Source organism: Lynx rufus, unplaced genomic scaffold (genome assembly GCF_022079265.1).
Source record: "Lynx rufus isolate CCGP_SWC_20201006 ecotype Redwood Valley unplaced genomic scaffold, mLynRuf1.p SCAF_4, whole genome shotgun sequence".
Lineage (NCBI taxonomy): Eukaryota > Metazoa > Chordata > Mammalia > Carnivora > Felidae > Lynx > Lynx rufus.
The window spans coordinates 5,163,378-5,179,425 of NW_025814856.1; the positions used below are offsets into that span (position 1 = coordinate 5,163,378).

The following is a 16,048-nucleotide window of genomic DNA, read 5'->3' on the forward strand; positions in this document are numbered from 1 at the left end:
AGGTACCAGCTCCCCATCCCTCCTAGACTCAGATTGCATGGCCATGCTAAGGTACCGCCACTTGGTGGCGGCATTCTCCAAATGGAAAATAGTATCTAAGTGCTAAAAAGACAAAGGCCTAATCTTCTTTAGGGCAAGATGTGTCAATTTATGCGAAATCCATGGGGAGTGGCCTCCACCCAGCCTGGTCTTCATCTTCCTGTTCTGGACTAAAACCAATGGGCGCTTTCTCAAAGTGCTGTACAAAGTGGGCTCCTTTGCTCTCGCTCTTGGAGCAACTCACTTGCCCGTCGGTCGGTCACTGTAGGTCACTGTAAGTGAGAGCCAGGGTCAGTCACTACTGGGCTGGTCCGCGGGTCAGTCAGAATCCAATTGAGCCTGTCCCTGTGGTCAGTCGCCCTACTCGTCCTTCCGGACAACGGAACCTTGCACGACCTGACTGGGAGATCACCTCTCCGCACGGGACAGAAATCACGTCCTCACGATCCGCCCCTTCGCAGCCTTAACCAACCCTAGGTCTCTACCTCAAAAAAGTGCCCGCCCCCGGGTGACGTCAAGCAACATGCCCCGCCTTCCCAAATCCTGCCCTATCAGAGGCCTAGCTCTCTAGGAATGTCTAGCTCATTAAGTCCCGCCCCTATGCCAGACCGCTCTCCAAGGCCCCGCCCCCACGGGAACCCTGTCTAATCAGAGGCCGTTACCTCCCCGAAACTCCGCCCCCAAGGCCGGCTTTTCCCAGACCCACGCCGCGCTATATAGACGCGGCGGATGACGCCATCAGGCCGCGTCACCAGAAGGTCACACGGGATCCAGCAACATGGCGGCGGCGGCGCTACGGGGAGGTTGGTGCCGCTGCCCGCAGGTAAGGAGACGTACGGGGTCAGGGTGGGGAGTAGGGGGCGGGCCTAGGGAGCTCCCAGCCCGCGACCTCCAGGGCCTTTTTCTCCTCAGGCCTTAGGCCCCCTCGGCCCTTTCTTGGGCTCGGCAGAAGGCTTGGGTTGGGTCGTTGGGTCGGTCGAGGCCGGGGCCGGGGTCCCGGAGCGAAGCTTGTGGTTGAGGAGCTAAGCGTGCCGGGTCCGAGGCGGCCATGCGCTGAGCCCGGCGGACGGCGAATCGCCCCTCACTTCCTGATCAGACTCCACGTGCACCGGGGAGTGCACGGTGGCCCGGGCGCCCGGTGGAGAAAGCCGGGAGAAGGCAAAATACCGTTGACAGTCACGGCTCGCGTTTATGTGCCAGGTCCTCTACCGAGACCATTTCCTGCATCGCTCCCCCTCGTCCTCCGTGTGAAAGTGCGGGAGGTGGTTCTCGTCCTGGCTTAGAGCTTGAACTCATAGGGGTGGTGGGAGTTAAGGCGTGTATGGTGCACTCAGAAAACAGTAGTATTTCATGTACTACAAGCTTCGTGGATTACATGTACTTCATGTACTGCTGCTGCTCGTTGCTGTTTCACAGGTTGGGAAACTGGGACTCAGAAAGGTTAAGCAACCTGCCCACAGCCTCAGCTCGTGGTAAGCTGACCTGGTCCAAAGCCTGGGTCAAACTGACTGCAGTGCTAGGCTCTGGATGAAGGAAAGTATCTCATAGGGATCCTAGTGTGGGGAGGAAGAAGCTGTCTTTGATTCCAGGCTGATTTTTTTTTTTTTTTCTTGGCTACTTGTGTTTTAAGTCAGGGTTTGACATTGAATTTACACATGTTCGGATTTGGGCACAAAACCGGTTGGGAACCAGCCTCGGGTTGGGGCTTAATATGGGATTTCTTTTCCAAGTTAGACAGCCGTTCACTGCTATCTTAGACTGTTGCTGAAGTCAGTGGTTCCAGGATCAATGGGTGTAGGCATATAGAGAAGAACAAATGATTTCAGCTCTCAGGGGTTACTCTTTTTTTTAATATATATATATTTAAGTTTATTAAGTAGTCTCTACCCCAATCGTGGGCATCTCAAACTCACAACCCTGAGATCAGGAGTCAAATGCTGTTCCCACTGAGCCAGCCAGGTACCCCAGGAATTACTCTTGAGTAGCTGTAGGAGATGCTAGCCTTTGCATGAGTTTGGGCTGTTGCTTAGAGTTCCTGGAGATAGGAGGCATGGAACGGGAGAGGAAAGGCCCAGGGAATATGGAAATGGAAGAGTGGTTCTATGGTCATTGACATCAATGTGCCTGGCTCGGTGCTGGGTGCTACGGTGCAATGTTGAGCAGGACGTGCACTGGCCCTTCTCTTATGAGCTTAAGTCCTTCATTTGGTAGGAGAAGAAATGCCTTTCACATGATGTTAGTAGTGTCTTGGCCCAGGTGTGCCCTCTTGCACAGCACATGCTAGGTTTCTTCCAGGGTTGTACCTAGAACAAGTTATCTGTGTTTTACCTCTGAGAGCCCAGGTCTCTGGTCTTCCAAGGCTGGCAGCAACGGACTAGGCTTGTGAGAGAAGACTGCTCACGGCCAGCATCGAGGCGCTTGGGGGCCCATTTCAGGCTAATGAGACGAAATCAGACGAAGGCACGTTTAGCCTTCTTCCACCATAGGTTGGTATCTCCTGAGACTCATCTGGTTTCCCCCAGGTTCAGAGGCAGGAAAGTAGGGATGGACCCTGGAGGTGCAGATCCAGTGTCTTCCTTTCCACGAGATTCCATTGGCTTCTCAGAATTTAGCAAGATGGCGGAGTGTCTAGCATGCAGCAGGCCTGCAGTGAAAATTGGCAAATGATGGGGCGCCTGGGTGGCTCAGTCGGTTAAGCATCTGGCTTCGGCCCAGGTCATGATCTCACGGTTTGTGGGTTTGAGCCCCGCATCGGGCTCTGTGCTGACAGCTCAGAGCCTGGAGCCTGCTTCGGATTCTGTGTCTCCCTCTCTCTCTGCTCCTCCCCTGCTAGCGCTCTGTCTCTCCCTCCCTCCCCCCGCTCCTCACCTCTCTCTCTCAAAAATAAACATTAAAAAAAATCGGCAAATGAGACTTGGGCGACCCCTACTTTTTAGTGGGGCTTACTCACTTCCTAGTTACCTTATCTGAATGGCTCTTTCTCTTTTCTTCCCTAACTAGAGATGCCTCAGCAATGGAGTCCAGTTCCTGTCCAGCCACAACCTAATGCTACTGCACAATGGTGCCTATCAGATACGCCGGCCCGGCCGAGAGCTGCCTCTGGTGAGTGACGGGATGCCAGCAGACAGAGAGGAGTCTGAAAGATCAGACCTGGTTGGCAGGAGACAGAGCTGCAGGACGTTGCCCACACTGGCAAGGGCAGCTGATTGGCGTTCCCCATCCAAGACCTGCGGGGTCACAGAACCCAGCGTGCTGGTCCTCTCGGGCTGTCGGGCAGCACCTGGCATTACCAGGGGTGGAGCTCCTGCCCGACAAAGTAGATGATGTGTCAGCTCTCAGGGCTGGAAAGGCATCCCCGTACTCAGCTGAAATCCATGTCCCTGTGGCTCTTCCCTTTTCTGGGTGACAGCCCTCCAGGCATTTGAGTGGAGTCACCTCACCTTGGGGGCTCAGTTTCCTGTCTCTGTTGTTCCTCACAGACAGCATTTTCTAGAGCTTTTCTCCTCCGCGTCATTCCTTTTCAACTGTGCTTTCTGGCGGTGTGTTACCACCACAGGGAGGAAAGCCCCAAACCAGTATACTTCCCCAAGTGCACACACTGGGGCAGCCCACACCCTTCCCTTCCCGCTGAGTCTCTCACAGGCCTGGTCTCCCCGTCCTGTCCTTGAGCTTTTGTGGGCGTGGCACATGCCCTGTGGCCTTTCCTCTTAGCCACCACCTCCCTGTGTGCGGCCGGCCGTGGAGGGGGAGGTGGGGCAGCTGCCAGGTGGCGCAGTCCCAGACAGTCTTAGAACCTAGACCTCCCCCAGAGAAAGGCTGGCTGGGCACACCATTCGCGTGGTTCTTCAAGCATTCTCTTTTCGGAGCCCACTCTCAACGTGGTGGGGAAGCAGCGATCCTAACCTGGCTCAGTGCGACCCTGAACTGAAGCCTGTGTCTTGGGCAGTGTACGACCCTGGCTCTTGTGTCTACAGAAGGACCGTGGCCTTTCTTCTGGCCTCCCTAGGCCCCGGCTTTCTGGGTGTGTTGGGTTTTCCTACGAGGGGCACCCCTGAGCTTAGGCTCTGGGTGACAGTGATCCTGTGGGTTGACGACGGAGGTTTGTGCCAAGCCCTGGGGTGACATGTGAATTCCAATGTGGGACTTGAGAGTGACCCCAAAGTTATCCCGGCCCCAGAAGCCCAGGGAGTAGGGCCCTATCTCAGCTTCTTCCAGATAAGGGGCTATAGAGTCCTTTCCACTCCATTCCTGGGACAGGGGCTCCTTTGGGTGTTGCCCTTCGCCTTGGGTGAGCATGTTTGAATGTCCATGAGGATTCCAAACCGCCCGTTTCTCACCCAGGGTTCCCTCTGTTGGAGAAGGAGCCTGGCACTTTGTTTTGTTTTTAGCAGACTTTATCCTTCTGAGCACTTTTACATGTACAGAAAAATTGAGCAGGAAGTACTGAGAGTTTCCGTCCACCTCCTGGCGGCCCCTCCTCCCACCTAGGCCTGCATTTTCCCCATGGTGCGGCCTCTTGCTTTAGTGTAGCACCTTTGTTACAACTGATGAGCCAGTATTGATACATCGTTATTAACTGAGGCCCATAGTTTGCCTTAGGGTTCATGCTGGGTGCTCATTCCTTGGGTTTGGACAGAGTAGTCTTACTGCCCAGAAACTTCTCTTTGCTCCGCCCATTCATCTCCCCCAGCAGCCTACCCAGCCCCTGACAACCACTGATCCTTTTACTCTCCATGGTTTCACCTTTTCCAGAATGTCCTAGAGTGGGGACCATGCCGCCTGGAGTCTCTTCAGACCAGCTTCTCTCACTCAGTAATATGAATTTAAGGTTCCTCTGTGTCTTTTTTTTTTTTTTTAAAGTTTATTTATTTTTAGAGAGAGAGCACAATCAGGGTAGAAACAGAGAGAGAAGGAGAGAGAGAATCCCAAGTAGGCTCCTCACTGTCATGGTGCCCGATATTGGGCTTGAACTCACAAACCGTGAGACCCTGACCTGAGCCGAAATCAAGAGTCAGACACTCAACTGACTGAGCCACCCAAGTGCCCCCTCCTGTGTCTTTTTTAAATTGAGATGTCATTGACAAATTGTGTAAGGCTGCAACATCTTTTTTTTTTTATTTTGTTTTTTTTTATTTTTATTTTTTTAAATTTTTTTTTTTCAACTTTTTTATTTATTTTCGGGACAGAGAGAGACAGAGCATGAACGGGGGAGGGGCAGAGAGAGAGGGAGACACAGAATTGGAAACAGGCTCCAGGCTCCGAGCCATCAGCCCAGAGCCCGACGCGGGGCTCGAACTCGCGGACCGCGAGATCGTGACCTGAGCTGAAGTCAGACGCTTAACCGACTGCGCCACCCAGGCGCCCCTTTTATTTTGTTTTTAATGTTTATTTTTGACAGAGAGAGAGAGAGCGTGAGCTGGGGAGGGGGAGGGGCAGAGAGAGAGGGAGAAACAGAGTCCGAAGCAGGCTCCAAGCTGTCAGCACAGAGCCTGATGCGGGGCTCGAACTCACAAACTCTGACATCGTGACCTGAACCAAACTCAGATGCTTAACCGACTGAGCCACCCAGGCGCCCCTCGCAACATCTTTTCATAGCTTGCTAACTGGTTTCTTTTTATTACTGGATAATAAAGAAACTGGACATCCCACAGTTTATCACCTGATGCTTTCTTAACTTGACTTTCTTGGCTCATAATGGAGGTAGCTGTTCATTGTGAAACCCGTATCAGCACAGAGGAGGAAGTAAAAATCCTTTGTTTCTTTTACATTCTTTCCAGTCCAAATCCTATTCTTCTGGAAACAGGAAAGGCTTTCTCTCTGGCTTGCTAGATAATATCAAGCAAGAATTAGCCAAAAACAAAGAAATGAAAGAAAGTATAAAAAAGTTCCGAGATGAGGCCCGCAAGCTAGAAGAGTCTGACGCGCTCCAGGAGGCCAGAAGGAAATACGTGAGTCCCTTTGCTTCCCGCACAGAGACGACACAGTGGGGGAAGTGACGTCACTCACTGACCACAGGGGCGAGCGGACAGGAGTGAGTCGCCAGCCCCCCGTTTCTGCGGTGAGACGGAGTGGGGTTCTCTGCACACCAGCGGCGCCAGCTTCTTCTGGAAGCTTGTGAGAGGTGCGGGGTCGCGGAGCCCGCCCCGACCTGCTGGATCGGAGCGCGTCTGCACGGGCTCCCCGGGTGACCCCTTGAGCTGTAGGTTTAAGATGCGCTGCTCCTGAGAGCTGGTCGTGGCCCCTTGAGTGAAGCAGGTAGAAAGCGGGTCACGGTGCTGGTGTGATTATTAATTACCGCCTGGTCTCTTACCGAAGCAGCTGCCAGGCGCCCGCCGCGGGGAGTGGGCTCGGCAGCTGCCGCATCAGGGCTCTGCGAGGTGGGGACAGCCGCCCCGTCTTGCCAATGGGTGCCTGCTCCGGGTCCCTTGGGTTTTTGTTCTCTTGGCCACGTCCCAGGCTGTGGGCGAGGCCCGTTCGCTCAGAGGGCCTGTGGGGGATTCGACCTGATGGATGATGACCCTTTCTTTCCAGTAAGGAAGAGGAGGGGGCTAAGGGGTGGTTTGGGGGCAGAGCAAGCCGAGTCGGGTGGGACTGTGGCTGTGGGAGATCCAGCAGCGGCTGGCAGCTGCAGGGGTGCAGAGCGAGGCAGGATAATGTGGATGAACCGGGGCGGGGGGCAAGATCACCCCTGCACCTGGCGAGAGACTAGAGCCAGGGCTGGGCCTCAGGGGTCTCCATCCGTCAGCCCTCAACTGCTCCCGAAAGCAAGGCTGTCGGGCAGTGAGGGGCCCTGGGGTGGGGAGGGGGCTGGGGTGGTCGGGCAGGCGGTGGGGGGGCAGGGCGCCGCTCAGAAAATGCTTCCTATAAGACAACTGCTGTGTTGTAACCAAGAGAAACAACCTCCTTACCGTAGAAAAGCATTGAATCCGAAACCGTGCGGACGAGCGAGGTGATAAAGAAGAAGCTGGGGGAGATCACAGGCACAGTGAAGGAGGTAATGGTCTCCGGGCCCCCACGCTCTGTTGCCCGCGGCTGCCAGGCCATCTGTTCGTCGCCTCTGGGAGGAGAGCTGTGCTGGAAGCTGCGGGCAGAGCTGGCGCCTGGGCAGGGCGTGACTTGGCACAGCGGATGAATAGGCGTGGGTGGCGAGCCAGGGAAGAGCCAGCCTGGCCAGGTGGCTTCCGGAGTTAGGATGCACAGCCCCCCCCCCCCGCCCCTCGCCCAGGAAGGAGGGTGAAGTCAGGCTAGCCCACGTGCCCCGCGGCCCACCGCTGGCAGTAGAAGCTTTCACGCTTTCGTGCCACCAGCAAAGACAGAAGGGCCAATGATTTGTCTCATCCTGCCCAAAACAGGGAAGCACTGCTTGGCCCCAGGTGAGGGGAGATGGGGCAGCGTGGGGGGGGGCCCAAGGGCTTCCTTTTTGTTGCCTGTTTTGCTTTGTTCTGAGCAGGAGAGAGGGGCAGGGCTCTGCACTGTTCTGAGCCGCCTGCGAGGGTTCCAGGCCAGTCCAGCATTAGGCACAGGCTCCTCGAACCTTTTATCCCTAAGCGGCCACTCGTGCCCATTCCGGGGAGAGCCCAGTTGACCTGGCGTCCAGCCCAGAGCCCAGGGGTTCAGCCCTGCAGACCTTGTACACGGCGCACCCGAGTGTCCGGGCCCCATAGGTCAGATGAGTTCAGAGTGTCTGTTCCCGACCTTTGAAGGACTAGACTGGTCTTAGCTTGGGGGGGGGGGTGCTGTGCTGACACCCCCATCCCTGTGTCTCAGTAGAGTCTTGACGAAGTCGGTAAAAGCGACCTTGGCCGGAAGATCAGGGAGAGCGTGGAGGAAGCTGCCAAGACTGCCAAACAGTCGGCCGAGTCGGTGTCCAAAGGCGGGGAGAAGCTGGGCCGGACCGCCGCCTTCAGAGCCATCTCCCAGGTGGGTCGGGCTGGGGCTCACGGCCTGGCCTGCTCTGAGTCCGGGATCCGGAGTTCTCACTGCCGATCTCAGCCCTGGAGAGGGAGGGCCCGCTTGAGGCACCGGGATGGTGCTCCGCTCCCTGCTGGGTGGCCTTGGACAAGTCACAGCCCCTAGGAAGCAGCAGGTTAATGCACGGAGAGCCTCTCAGCCACTAACACCCTTAGCTTGTGTCCGTAAGCCCGGGACCTGTCGTACTCAAGGCGACCTGAGGTCCTGATTCATTCTGAAATGACTGTTGAATCTTCCCACATGCTGGGCTCTCTTGCTACCCACAGGGGCCACTGGATAGAAAGTCCAAATTCCTGCTCCTGAGGTGTCTGGGGGACCCAGAGGGGGATGAGTGGTTCCTGAGCGACATGTGACAAGGGAACATACAGGGGAGGGGCCACGGGTGGAGGGGCAGCCCCTCCAGTGGGGAGGCGTGCACAGCCAGCTCAACACGGCCAGGGTCGCTGCAGCAAGGTTGGGGGAAATGAAGGGGGCGGCCAGAGAAAAGCGGGGTCCATCTGAAACAGCCCTGTGGTCCACACAGGGAAGTCAGGCAGGGTGCTCAGAGCCACATGACCTCGAGACCGGGGGAAGCTGGGGCCCTGGGTTGGAGTTCTCCGCGGACACTGTCCTGACTTGGGGCACAAACGCACAGGCCCCCGGCGGTGGTCCGCAGTGTCAGGAAGGTCCTGAGCGCCCACCCTGGGGCTGGCTGCTTTTCCCCAGGGGGTAGAGTCCGTGAAGAAGGAGATCGACGACAGCGTGCTGGGGCAGACCGGGCCCTATCGGAGGCCAGAGCGCCTCAGGAAGAGGAAGGAGTTTGCAGGAGAGAAGCTCAAGGAAGAGAAGGTGTTTGAGCCCAACGAGTAGGTAGCAGACTGGCCAGGGCCTGTGTCCCCCTTCCACACAGACACTGTTTGTGTTTGAGCGCCCCTGGAACGTTCCTGCCCAAGTCACTTCATTCTCGAGTGTCTGTTCTGCTCAAGAGTCCCTGCTCCCGTGTGAACGTGGGGGAGATGGTGGGCGGTGGGAAGGGGGGAGAGAAGGCAGGAGGCTGAGAGAGGAGGGCGGGCTGCCCAGGGGGACAGAGGCGCTGCCCGCGGGGACAGGAGGGCTGGGTGCCTGGGCCGGCACACAGGGGCCCGTCGCCACTGCTCACCGATGCCCCATCTCCCCAGGGAGGCCCTGGGGGTCGTGCTGCACAAGGACTCCAAGTGGTACCAGCAGTGGAGAGACTTCAGGGACAACAACGTGGTATTTAATCGTGAGTGTTCACGTCTCGGACACTCGGCCGACAGCGTCGCCGTGACAGCAGACGCTTACTGAGTGCTCCCCGCGCACTGGGCACAAGCCAGACCCCCCGCTTTACAGAGGAGGAGACCGGGGTCAGAGAGGAGCAGCCACTCCCCAGGATCACCCAGCCAGTGAGCAGCAGAGCCCAGGCCGCCCGGCAGCCCTGCTCTCGAGGGCAGCCCGGTACATCTCCAGCTGGCGGGCAGGGGCCCTCCCCCAGGGGCTGAGTCACCGTCCTTGCGGTCGCAGAGCTGCAGCTGGCAGGAGGGCGGCCAGGCCGACCTGCCTCTCCGGTGGCTGGGCTGTGGGTGCCACCGTGAGAGGCTCCCTCACAGGGCAGGACAGGAGGCGCTGGTGGGCCTCCCAGGTGCCAGCCAGAGCACCGCCACGCCACACACCCTTGTCCCTTGTCCTGTGACGGTCACTAGAGGCCGGTTTCCTTGGTAGGGAGAGCCCCGCCCCTCAGCCCACCCCCGAGAAAGCTGGCTCCGCCCCGCGCTGCCCAGGTCTGCACAGGGAGCGGGTCTTGCAGGGGCTGCAAGGAGCCCCCGGAAGTCGTAGAGTAAGGGTGTCTTTCTTTCTGGAGGCGACCCCTGACCTCAGCCCACGTCCCGGCAGGGTTCTTTGAGATGAAGGTGAAGTATGATGAGAGCGACAACGTCCTCATCCGGGCGTCCCGCGCGCTGACAGACAAGGTCACAGACCTGCTGGGTGAGTGGGCCCGGACCGTCCTTCCCGCCTGGGCTGGCCGCAGGGACGGTCCCGGGCCCTGGCCCACTCCTGCCGTGGCTGCCTCCAGGGGGCCTATTCTCGAAGACGGAGATGTCAGAGGTGCTCACGGAGATCCTGCGAGTTGACCCTGCCTTCGACAAGGAGCGGTTCCTGCAGCAGTGTGAAAGCGACATCATCCCCAATGTCCTGGAGGTGGGTGCTGCACCCTGGGGCCCCCACCCAGCAGGTCCCCGCTGTCCCGCCTGCCAGGTTACCCTGGGAACTGCCACCAGGGGCAGAGATCTCCGGCCGTCAGAGGCCTGGCGCCCCCGCGCCCCCACGCCCGGCCCTCATTAGTCATGCACCTCTGAGAAGGCACCCAGGGTCACCTGTGGGCCCTGCTGGTCCCCGTGATGGTGGCCGATTTCTTCCCTGTGGGGTGTGTCTGCTCCCAGGGACGGAGTTCCCTTTCACGAGGTCCGGCAGCAACTTCCGTCTTTCTGACAGCCGGCCTGGAGCCTCCTGTCTGGTTTCCCTCATGATCTGCTTGAAGCAGTTCCCTCGAGCCTACAGTGAGCGGCTGCCCAGGGCCGCGGCTCTGTCTCCCGGGGGCCAGGTCCCCTCTTTGTGGGAATCCTGAATCCCATTTTCTGGCCCCTCCTTCTGGTTCATAAATGAGGAGGGGGTGGCTCGCTCAGGGTCCTGCCCCTGCACACACTGCACAGGGCCCCTGCGCAAGGTTGACTGCCTCCAGCTAGCCACGTCTGTTTCTCCAGCCCCTGGGATGTGGCCGGAACCTGGGCCTCTGCCAGGCCTTTGGAAGGGCCTGATGAGATCACAGAAAGGCTCCGCACCCGCCACCACCCCCACCCCCCTGCCCCCTGTCTCCTCTATCCTACTGGTCTCCCTGTGGTCCCCTCCTCTCTAATTCCCCACATTCCCTGCACCACTTCGGGCAGGGCCGGGAGGAGGTAGAGAGGGGGCGCTCCCTTAACACAGCAGCCCCAGCACAGGCGGATCTTCTAGAGACGACGCCTCAGCTCCCGGCCTGCCCCTAGTTTTCTTTTTCCCTCTGGCCCTGGGCTCCTCTCTGACCTTCAGCAGGTCAGCCCCGCCTCCAGGTTCCTGCAGAGGCATCCCCTGTGGCACCTTGGGAGGCCACCCCAGGACCCCTCCTCTGCCCCTGTCCTGACCTCTGGCTGTGCAAAGCTCCAGCCCCGGTAGAGGTGGAATGCAGCTCCTGGCCTCCTTGGCTCAGCTTCCCAGCCCCGCTGAGCCCAGCATGCTGCCACCTTCCTCCACCTCACCCGAGGCCCTTGGGGCCACCCTGGGCTGCCGGGGGTCACACATGCAGGCCCTTGGTCCCAAGGGCCTGGGGAGGGGCATCCGTTGCTGCGGCCTGACCCGAGGCCCCCTGCTCCCCAGCTGGAGCCTATAGGGTAGGGTCTCCAGCCTAGATAGCCCCCTATTAGTCTCGAACTTATTTTTTGTTTGTTTGTTTTTCCCTTTTTAGGCCATGATTTCTGGAGAGCTTGAGATTCTCAAAGACTGGTGCTATGAAGCTGTGAGTCCTTCTGTTTTTCTTTCTACTTTTTATATTTAGGCCTAAAAAGAATCAGTTTGGAGGTCTGTTTGGGCAGAGCCAGGAAGGGTATGACAGGGCCCGGTGTCCTGGTTGTGGGGGCACCCAGGGGTCCGGGGCCGGGCGGAAAGGGACCGGGAATAGCTTGGGGTGTGTGTGACCTTCCCTCAGCGCTCAGGGGTCTCACGTGGTGGCTGTGGGCGCTGGCCGGCAAGCAGCCTGCGGGCCCACACCACCTCCCGTCCCTGGGCCATGTCACAGGCGTCATGAGGGTACAGTGTGAACACAGACGCAGCGCTCCCGGATGCACAAAGCGCTGGCCAGACTCATTATAGCTGTTCTCACTTTGAGTTCCCGAAACACAGATCAAAACAGACGGTGATAAGATTTCCCGCATGGGGAGGAGCCGTGTGTCCTGATGAGGCCTGACTGCTCCCCAGAGTCAGTGCTCAGGGTCCCGGGGCCCCATGGTGCCAGGCCGTGCACCCAGGTCGGCTGTCCCCAGGAGCACACCCTGTCCGCCCCGGTCCTGGCAGCCTCCCCGGCCCTGCAGGACTCTGTCGGCCACCTCGACTCACCCTGCTCACTCCCTGACCTGTGTCTTCATGGGGTTTTTTCTAGCTTATTTGTATTGAGCAATCCAGAGCCTTTTTTGGCTGATCTATTCTGCTTCCAGCTCACAAACAACTTGGAGAAAGCAGAGGAGAAGATGTCAGATTTTTTTTTTTTTTTTAATACTCCCCTGCATGGTGACTAATCCAGCAGGCATTTATGAGCGTGTGGTGTTTTTTTTTTTTTTTTTTTTTTTTTTTTTAATGCTTTGGGACCATTAGGCTGTGGTTGATTATCTTTCCCAAAGAGCTGCTGGGGCCCCTGGAAATGCTCCTGAAATTGCAGGTGCTTTCACAGAGGTGTATGTGTGTATGTATGTGTGTGTTGTGTGTGTGTGTATTTATTTATTTAAATGTTTGTTTCTCGGGGCGCCTGGGTGGCGCAGTCGGTTAAGCGTCCGACTTCAGCCAGGTCACGATCTCGCGGTCCGTGAGTTCGAGCCCCGCGTCAGGCTCTGGGCTGATGGCTCAGAGCCTGGAGCCTGTTTCCGATTCTGTGTCTCCCTCTCTCTCTGCCCCTCCCCCGTTCATGCTCTGTCTCTCTCTGTCCCAAAAATAAATAAACATTGAAAAAAAAAAATTAAAAAAAAAAAATAAATAAATGTTTGTTTCTCTTCGAGAGAGACAGAGCGTGAGTGGGGGAGGAGCAGAGAGAGAGAGGGAGACACAGAATCCGAAGCAGGCTCCAGGCTCAGAGCTGTCAGCACGGAGCCCGATGCGGGGCTCGAACCCACGAACTGTGAGATCGTGACCTGAGCCGAAGTTGAATGCTCAACCGACTGAGTCACCCAGGCGCCCCCAGAGGTGTTTCTTAGATGCCATTTTTAAGAACCACACAGGAAATAGGGTTGGCACCATTTTTTTTCTTGGTAGATCAGTTATTTCCATAAAAAGTAAGTGTTATTGGAATCTCTTCCACCATAGCTGCTGAGTCCAGAGAAGCCTCCAGTGAAAAGGTACCAGGTGTCACGTGTGTCCTGGGCCTGGGAGTAGGCTCAAGGGGGCTGGAGGTGTCATTGGGGTGTCACCGCCCCGCGGGAAAAACGGGCTGCCTGTGGCCAGCGGCCTCCCATCGGGGCTGGTCAGTGAGGAGGAGGCCGACCGAGGGAGCTCATTTCAGAGCGGCTGTGGGTTAGGGCGAATCCTAGAAAACGCGTTTGATTCCAGGCCAAGATTCTGAGTGCGGTGAATACGGGGAAGTCCAAGATCAGCCGTGTATTTCAGATCCTGTTGCAGGAAAATTACCTACTTTACTGATTAATACCACTTTCATTTGGGCGTCTCGATGCAGCGCTGTCTTTATAACAAGGGGGTGTGATTCGGGCCAGCAAATGGGTGGCACTGGCCTCCCTGCTTGGACCTGTGCTCCTGGCATCTGCTGCTCCTGGCAAAGCACACGCGGGCGATAGCAGCCGTTTCTGGAAGGTGCAGGTGCAGAAAGCACGGGATAGGGCGGTGAGCCTGTCTGCGGGGAGAGTTTCCCAGGACAGTGCAGCCCCTGGGGTTCGCCAGCAGGTGCACCGCAGCACCTGGGTGGGGCTTGCGCTCGCGGGTCCAGCCGCAGGGATGTGTCTGGCTTCTCTTCGCAGACCTACAGCCAGCTGGCGCACCCGATCCAGCAGGCCAAGGCGCTGGGCCTGCAGTTCCACTCCCGCATTCTGGACATCGACAACATCGACGTGAGCGGCTCTTCTTGGCGTCGGGGGGGTGCTAGTCAGAGGGGCGCCCGTCCCCGGGGGAGCTGCGGCACGGACAGACAGGGACTGGGGTGAAATGACCTCAGGGTCCCTTTCAGCAGAGGGTTCCCATAAGCCTGTGGTGGGAGAGTTCTGGGGCAGGCGGCGGACGCAGGGGGTGCTGTTGCCGCCCGGACCTCGGGGCCCCCGGAGGCAGTGCTGTCCCTCTGCCTTCACTGGGCAGGGCGAGAGCTTTGCCCCTGTGGAGAGCCGGACGAGTGCCGGTGCTGGTTACCCCTGCCCATGTGCAGGGGTCCCTCTGTGAGGCCTTACACGCCCACCCAGCCCCCTCTGGGGAACAAGAAGCCACCAGGGTCCAGGGAGGCTGCGTGGATTGTTAGTTCAGACTCTGGCTCACATTGGGAGGGGTCCCCCGGGAACCCGCCACAGGTCCTTCTGGGGCCTGGCCCGACGAGTAGGACAAGCGGGGTGGCTGGGACTGCCTCCTGGGAAGCAAGGGTCGGCACCAGCCGAGAGGCGACTGTCAGGGGAGGGGCAAGGCCACTCTCTGAGGCCCGCCCACCTTGTCGCTCCCCCTGCAGCTGGCCATGGGCAAGATGATGGAGCAGGGGCCTGTGCTGATCATCACCTTCCAGGCCCAGCTGGTGATGGTGATCAAGAACCCCAAAGGCGAGGTGGTGGAGGGCGACCCGGTGAGTCCAGGAGGGATCGGGCCTCGCGGGTGGCCGGTGCGAGACTGGCTGATGGCCGCCTCCAGCCACCTCGCGCCGACAGAGCCAGGAGGTTTTGTGACTGTGCAGCAACAGCAGGGCAGTGTCTTGAGAAGCCTGGGGCCCTGTGGGTGCTGGTGGGGGTTGGAGGGTGACTGACTCATCTGGCTGTGCAGAGGCCCGAGTTGTCGACTCTGGACCCAGGCTGACTCCCAGCTCTGCTCCCTGGTCCCTCCTGGCGTCCCCTTTGTGTTCTGCCCTGCCCCTCCCCACAGTCCCTTGTCGCGGCCCTCACCGTCCCTGCTTCTGCAGGACAAGGTGCTGCGCATGCTGTACGTGTGGGCGCTCTGTCGAGACCAGGACGAGCTCAACCCCTACGCGGCCTGGCGGCTCCTGGACATCTCAGCGTCCAGCACGGAGCAGGTCCTCTGAGCGTGGTGGCCACGAGCAGAGGCTTCTGGGCTGGATCAGCGCGCGGTGGTCACACAGGACTGGTGTCTGCCTGTCACAACTAGACCTCTGGGGAAGACGGGACTGTCGGATCTCTACCAGGGCCGCTACAAAACCAGCTGGATGGGGACGGGCGGGTGGATGAGGGGGGGCGGCTCCCCATCCGGGGGGGCTCCTGCGCTGCTCCCACGCCCCTCCGCCAGCAGCCGGGGTCAGTATGGTGCACCGGCCGGATGGTGCCGAGAGGCCACCCCCCTGGCCCAGGGACGATCCAGGGGGCAGGACGGCAGGTCTAGGACCTGCTGCTCAGAGTAGCATACGAGCCGCTTCAGCCCGGCCATTTTGGCTCCGTTTTTTAACAGTGCCCTTATTATCCTGTATATATGCCTGAGATTTGGAAATAATAAAACGCCAAAGTGCAGGACAGCAACTCGGGTGGTCTGAGGTGTTTGTCACTGGGGTAGGGGGCAGCTGGGACCGAGGATGGGTGGTGGGAGCTGGCCGGGTGGTCACAGGAGGCGGTCAAGGTCACTGAAGGAACTGCAGCCCTAGACCTTGCCTGCTCAGGACCCTGCCCTCCCTGGGTCGGGGGTCCTCCACAAGAGCTAGGGAGCTTTTCCGAGGCCTGGCTGGGATCTCGGAAGGTTGGGGTCCCTACAACTGGAGGAGCTTGAGCGTCAGTATGAGTGATTCGGGAGGCATTGGGATTCCCCAAACAGGTCGTCTGCTTGAGGGGTCTATCGCATAGACAGGTGCCCGAGTCGCGCTGGGGCTGCCTGGGGTGCTTGTCGGGGTGGGGTGGGCGAGGTCCTGGGTGCTGATGCGCCCCACGGCCAGGGTCTCCCAGGCGCCTGCGGGCGGGAGCGCTCTTCTCCCGGAGGCCGGGGCGGGGTCGCGAGCCCGCGCGCCGCTCCCTGCGCAGCCTCCGCCCCCCGCGGCGGCCCCGCCCCCCGTCGCCATGGGAACAGCCGCGGCGGCCCGGCTAGCGCGCGGCTCGCCTGCCTC

At 58.8% G+C, this 16,048-nt stretch overlaps 1 protein-coding gene across 1 annotated transcript; it reads left to right on the forward strand.

The window, feature by feature from the left end:
- Positions 1 to 797: 797 nt before the first annotated feature.
- On the forward strand, positions 798 to 15,473 carry TIMM44 (translocase of inner mitochondrial membrane 44). Its single transcript, XM_047096928.1, has 13 exons — positions 798 to 862; positions 3,040 to 3,141; positions 5,817 to 5,987; positions 6,953 to 7,033; positions 7,810 to 7,959; positions 8,716 to 8,855; positions 9,168 to 9,253; positions 9,901 to 9,993; positions 10,082 to 10,206; positions 11,507 to 11,557; positions 13,776 to 13,865; positions 14,465 to 14,575; positions 14,906 to 15,473. The coding sequence occupies exons 1-13, from the start codon at positions 818 to 820 to the stop codon at positions 15,023 to 15,025; spliced, it is 1,365 nt and encodes a 454-aa protein (XP_046952884.1). The 5' UTR covers positions 798 to 817; the 3' UTR covers positions 15,026 to 15,473.
- The last annotated feature ends 575 nt before the right edge of the window (positions 15,474 to 16,048 follow it).

What these genes read in the sequence shown, in the direction of transcription:
- TIMM44 (XM_047096928.1), top strand. Translation starts at nt 818, where the DNA reads ATGGCGGCGGCGGCGCTACGGGGAGGTTGGTGCCGCTGCCCGCAG. An exon ending in CAAGGTCACAGACCTGCTGG is followed by an intron (nt 9,994 to 10,081) that starts GTGAGTGGGCCC and finishes GGCTGCCTCCAG; the next exon opens with GGGGCCTATTCTCGAAGACG. An exon ending in AGGTGGTGGAGGGCGACCCG is followed by an intron (nt 14,576 to 14,905) that starts GTGAGTCCAGGA and finishes CTGCTTCTGCAG; the next exon opens with GACAAGGTGCTGCGCATGCT.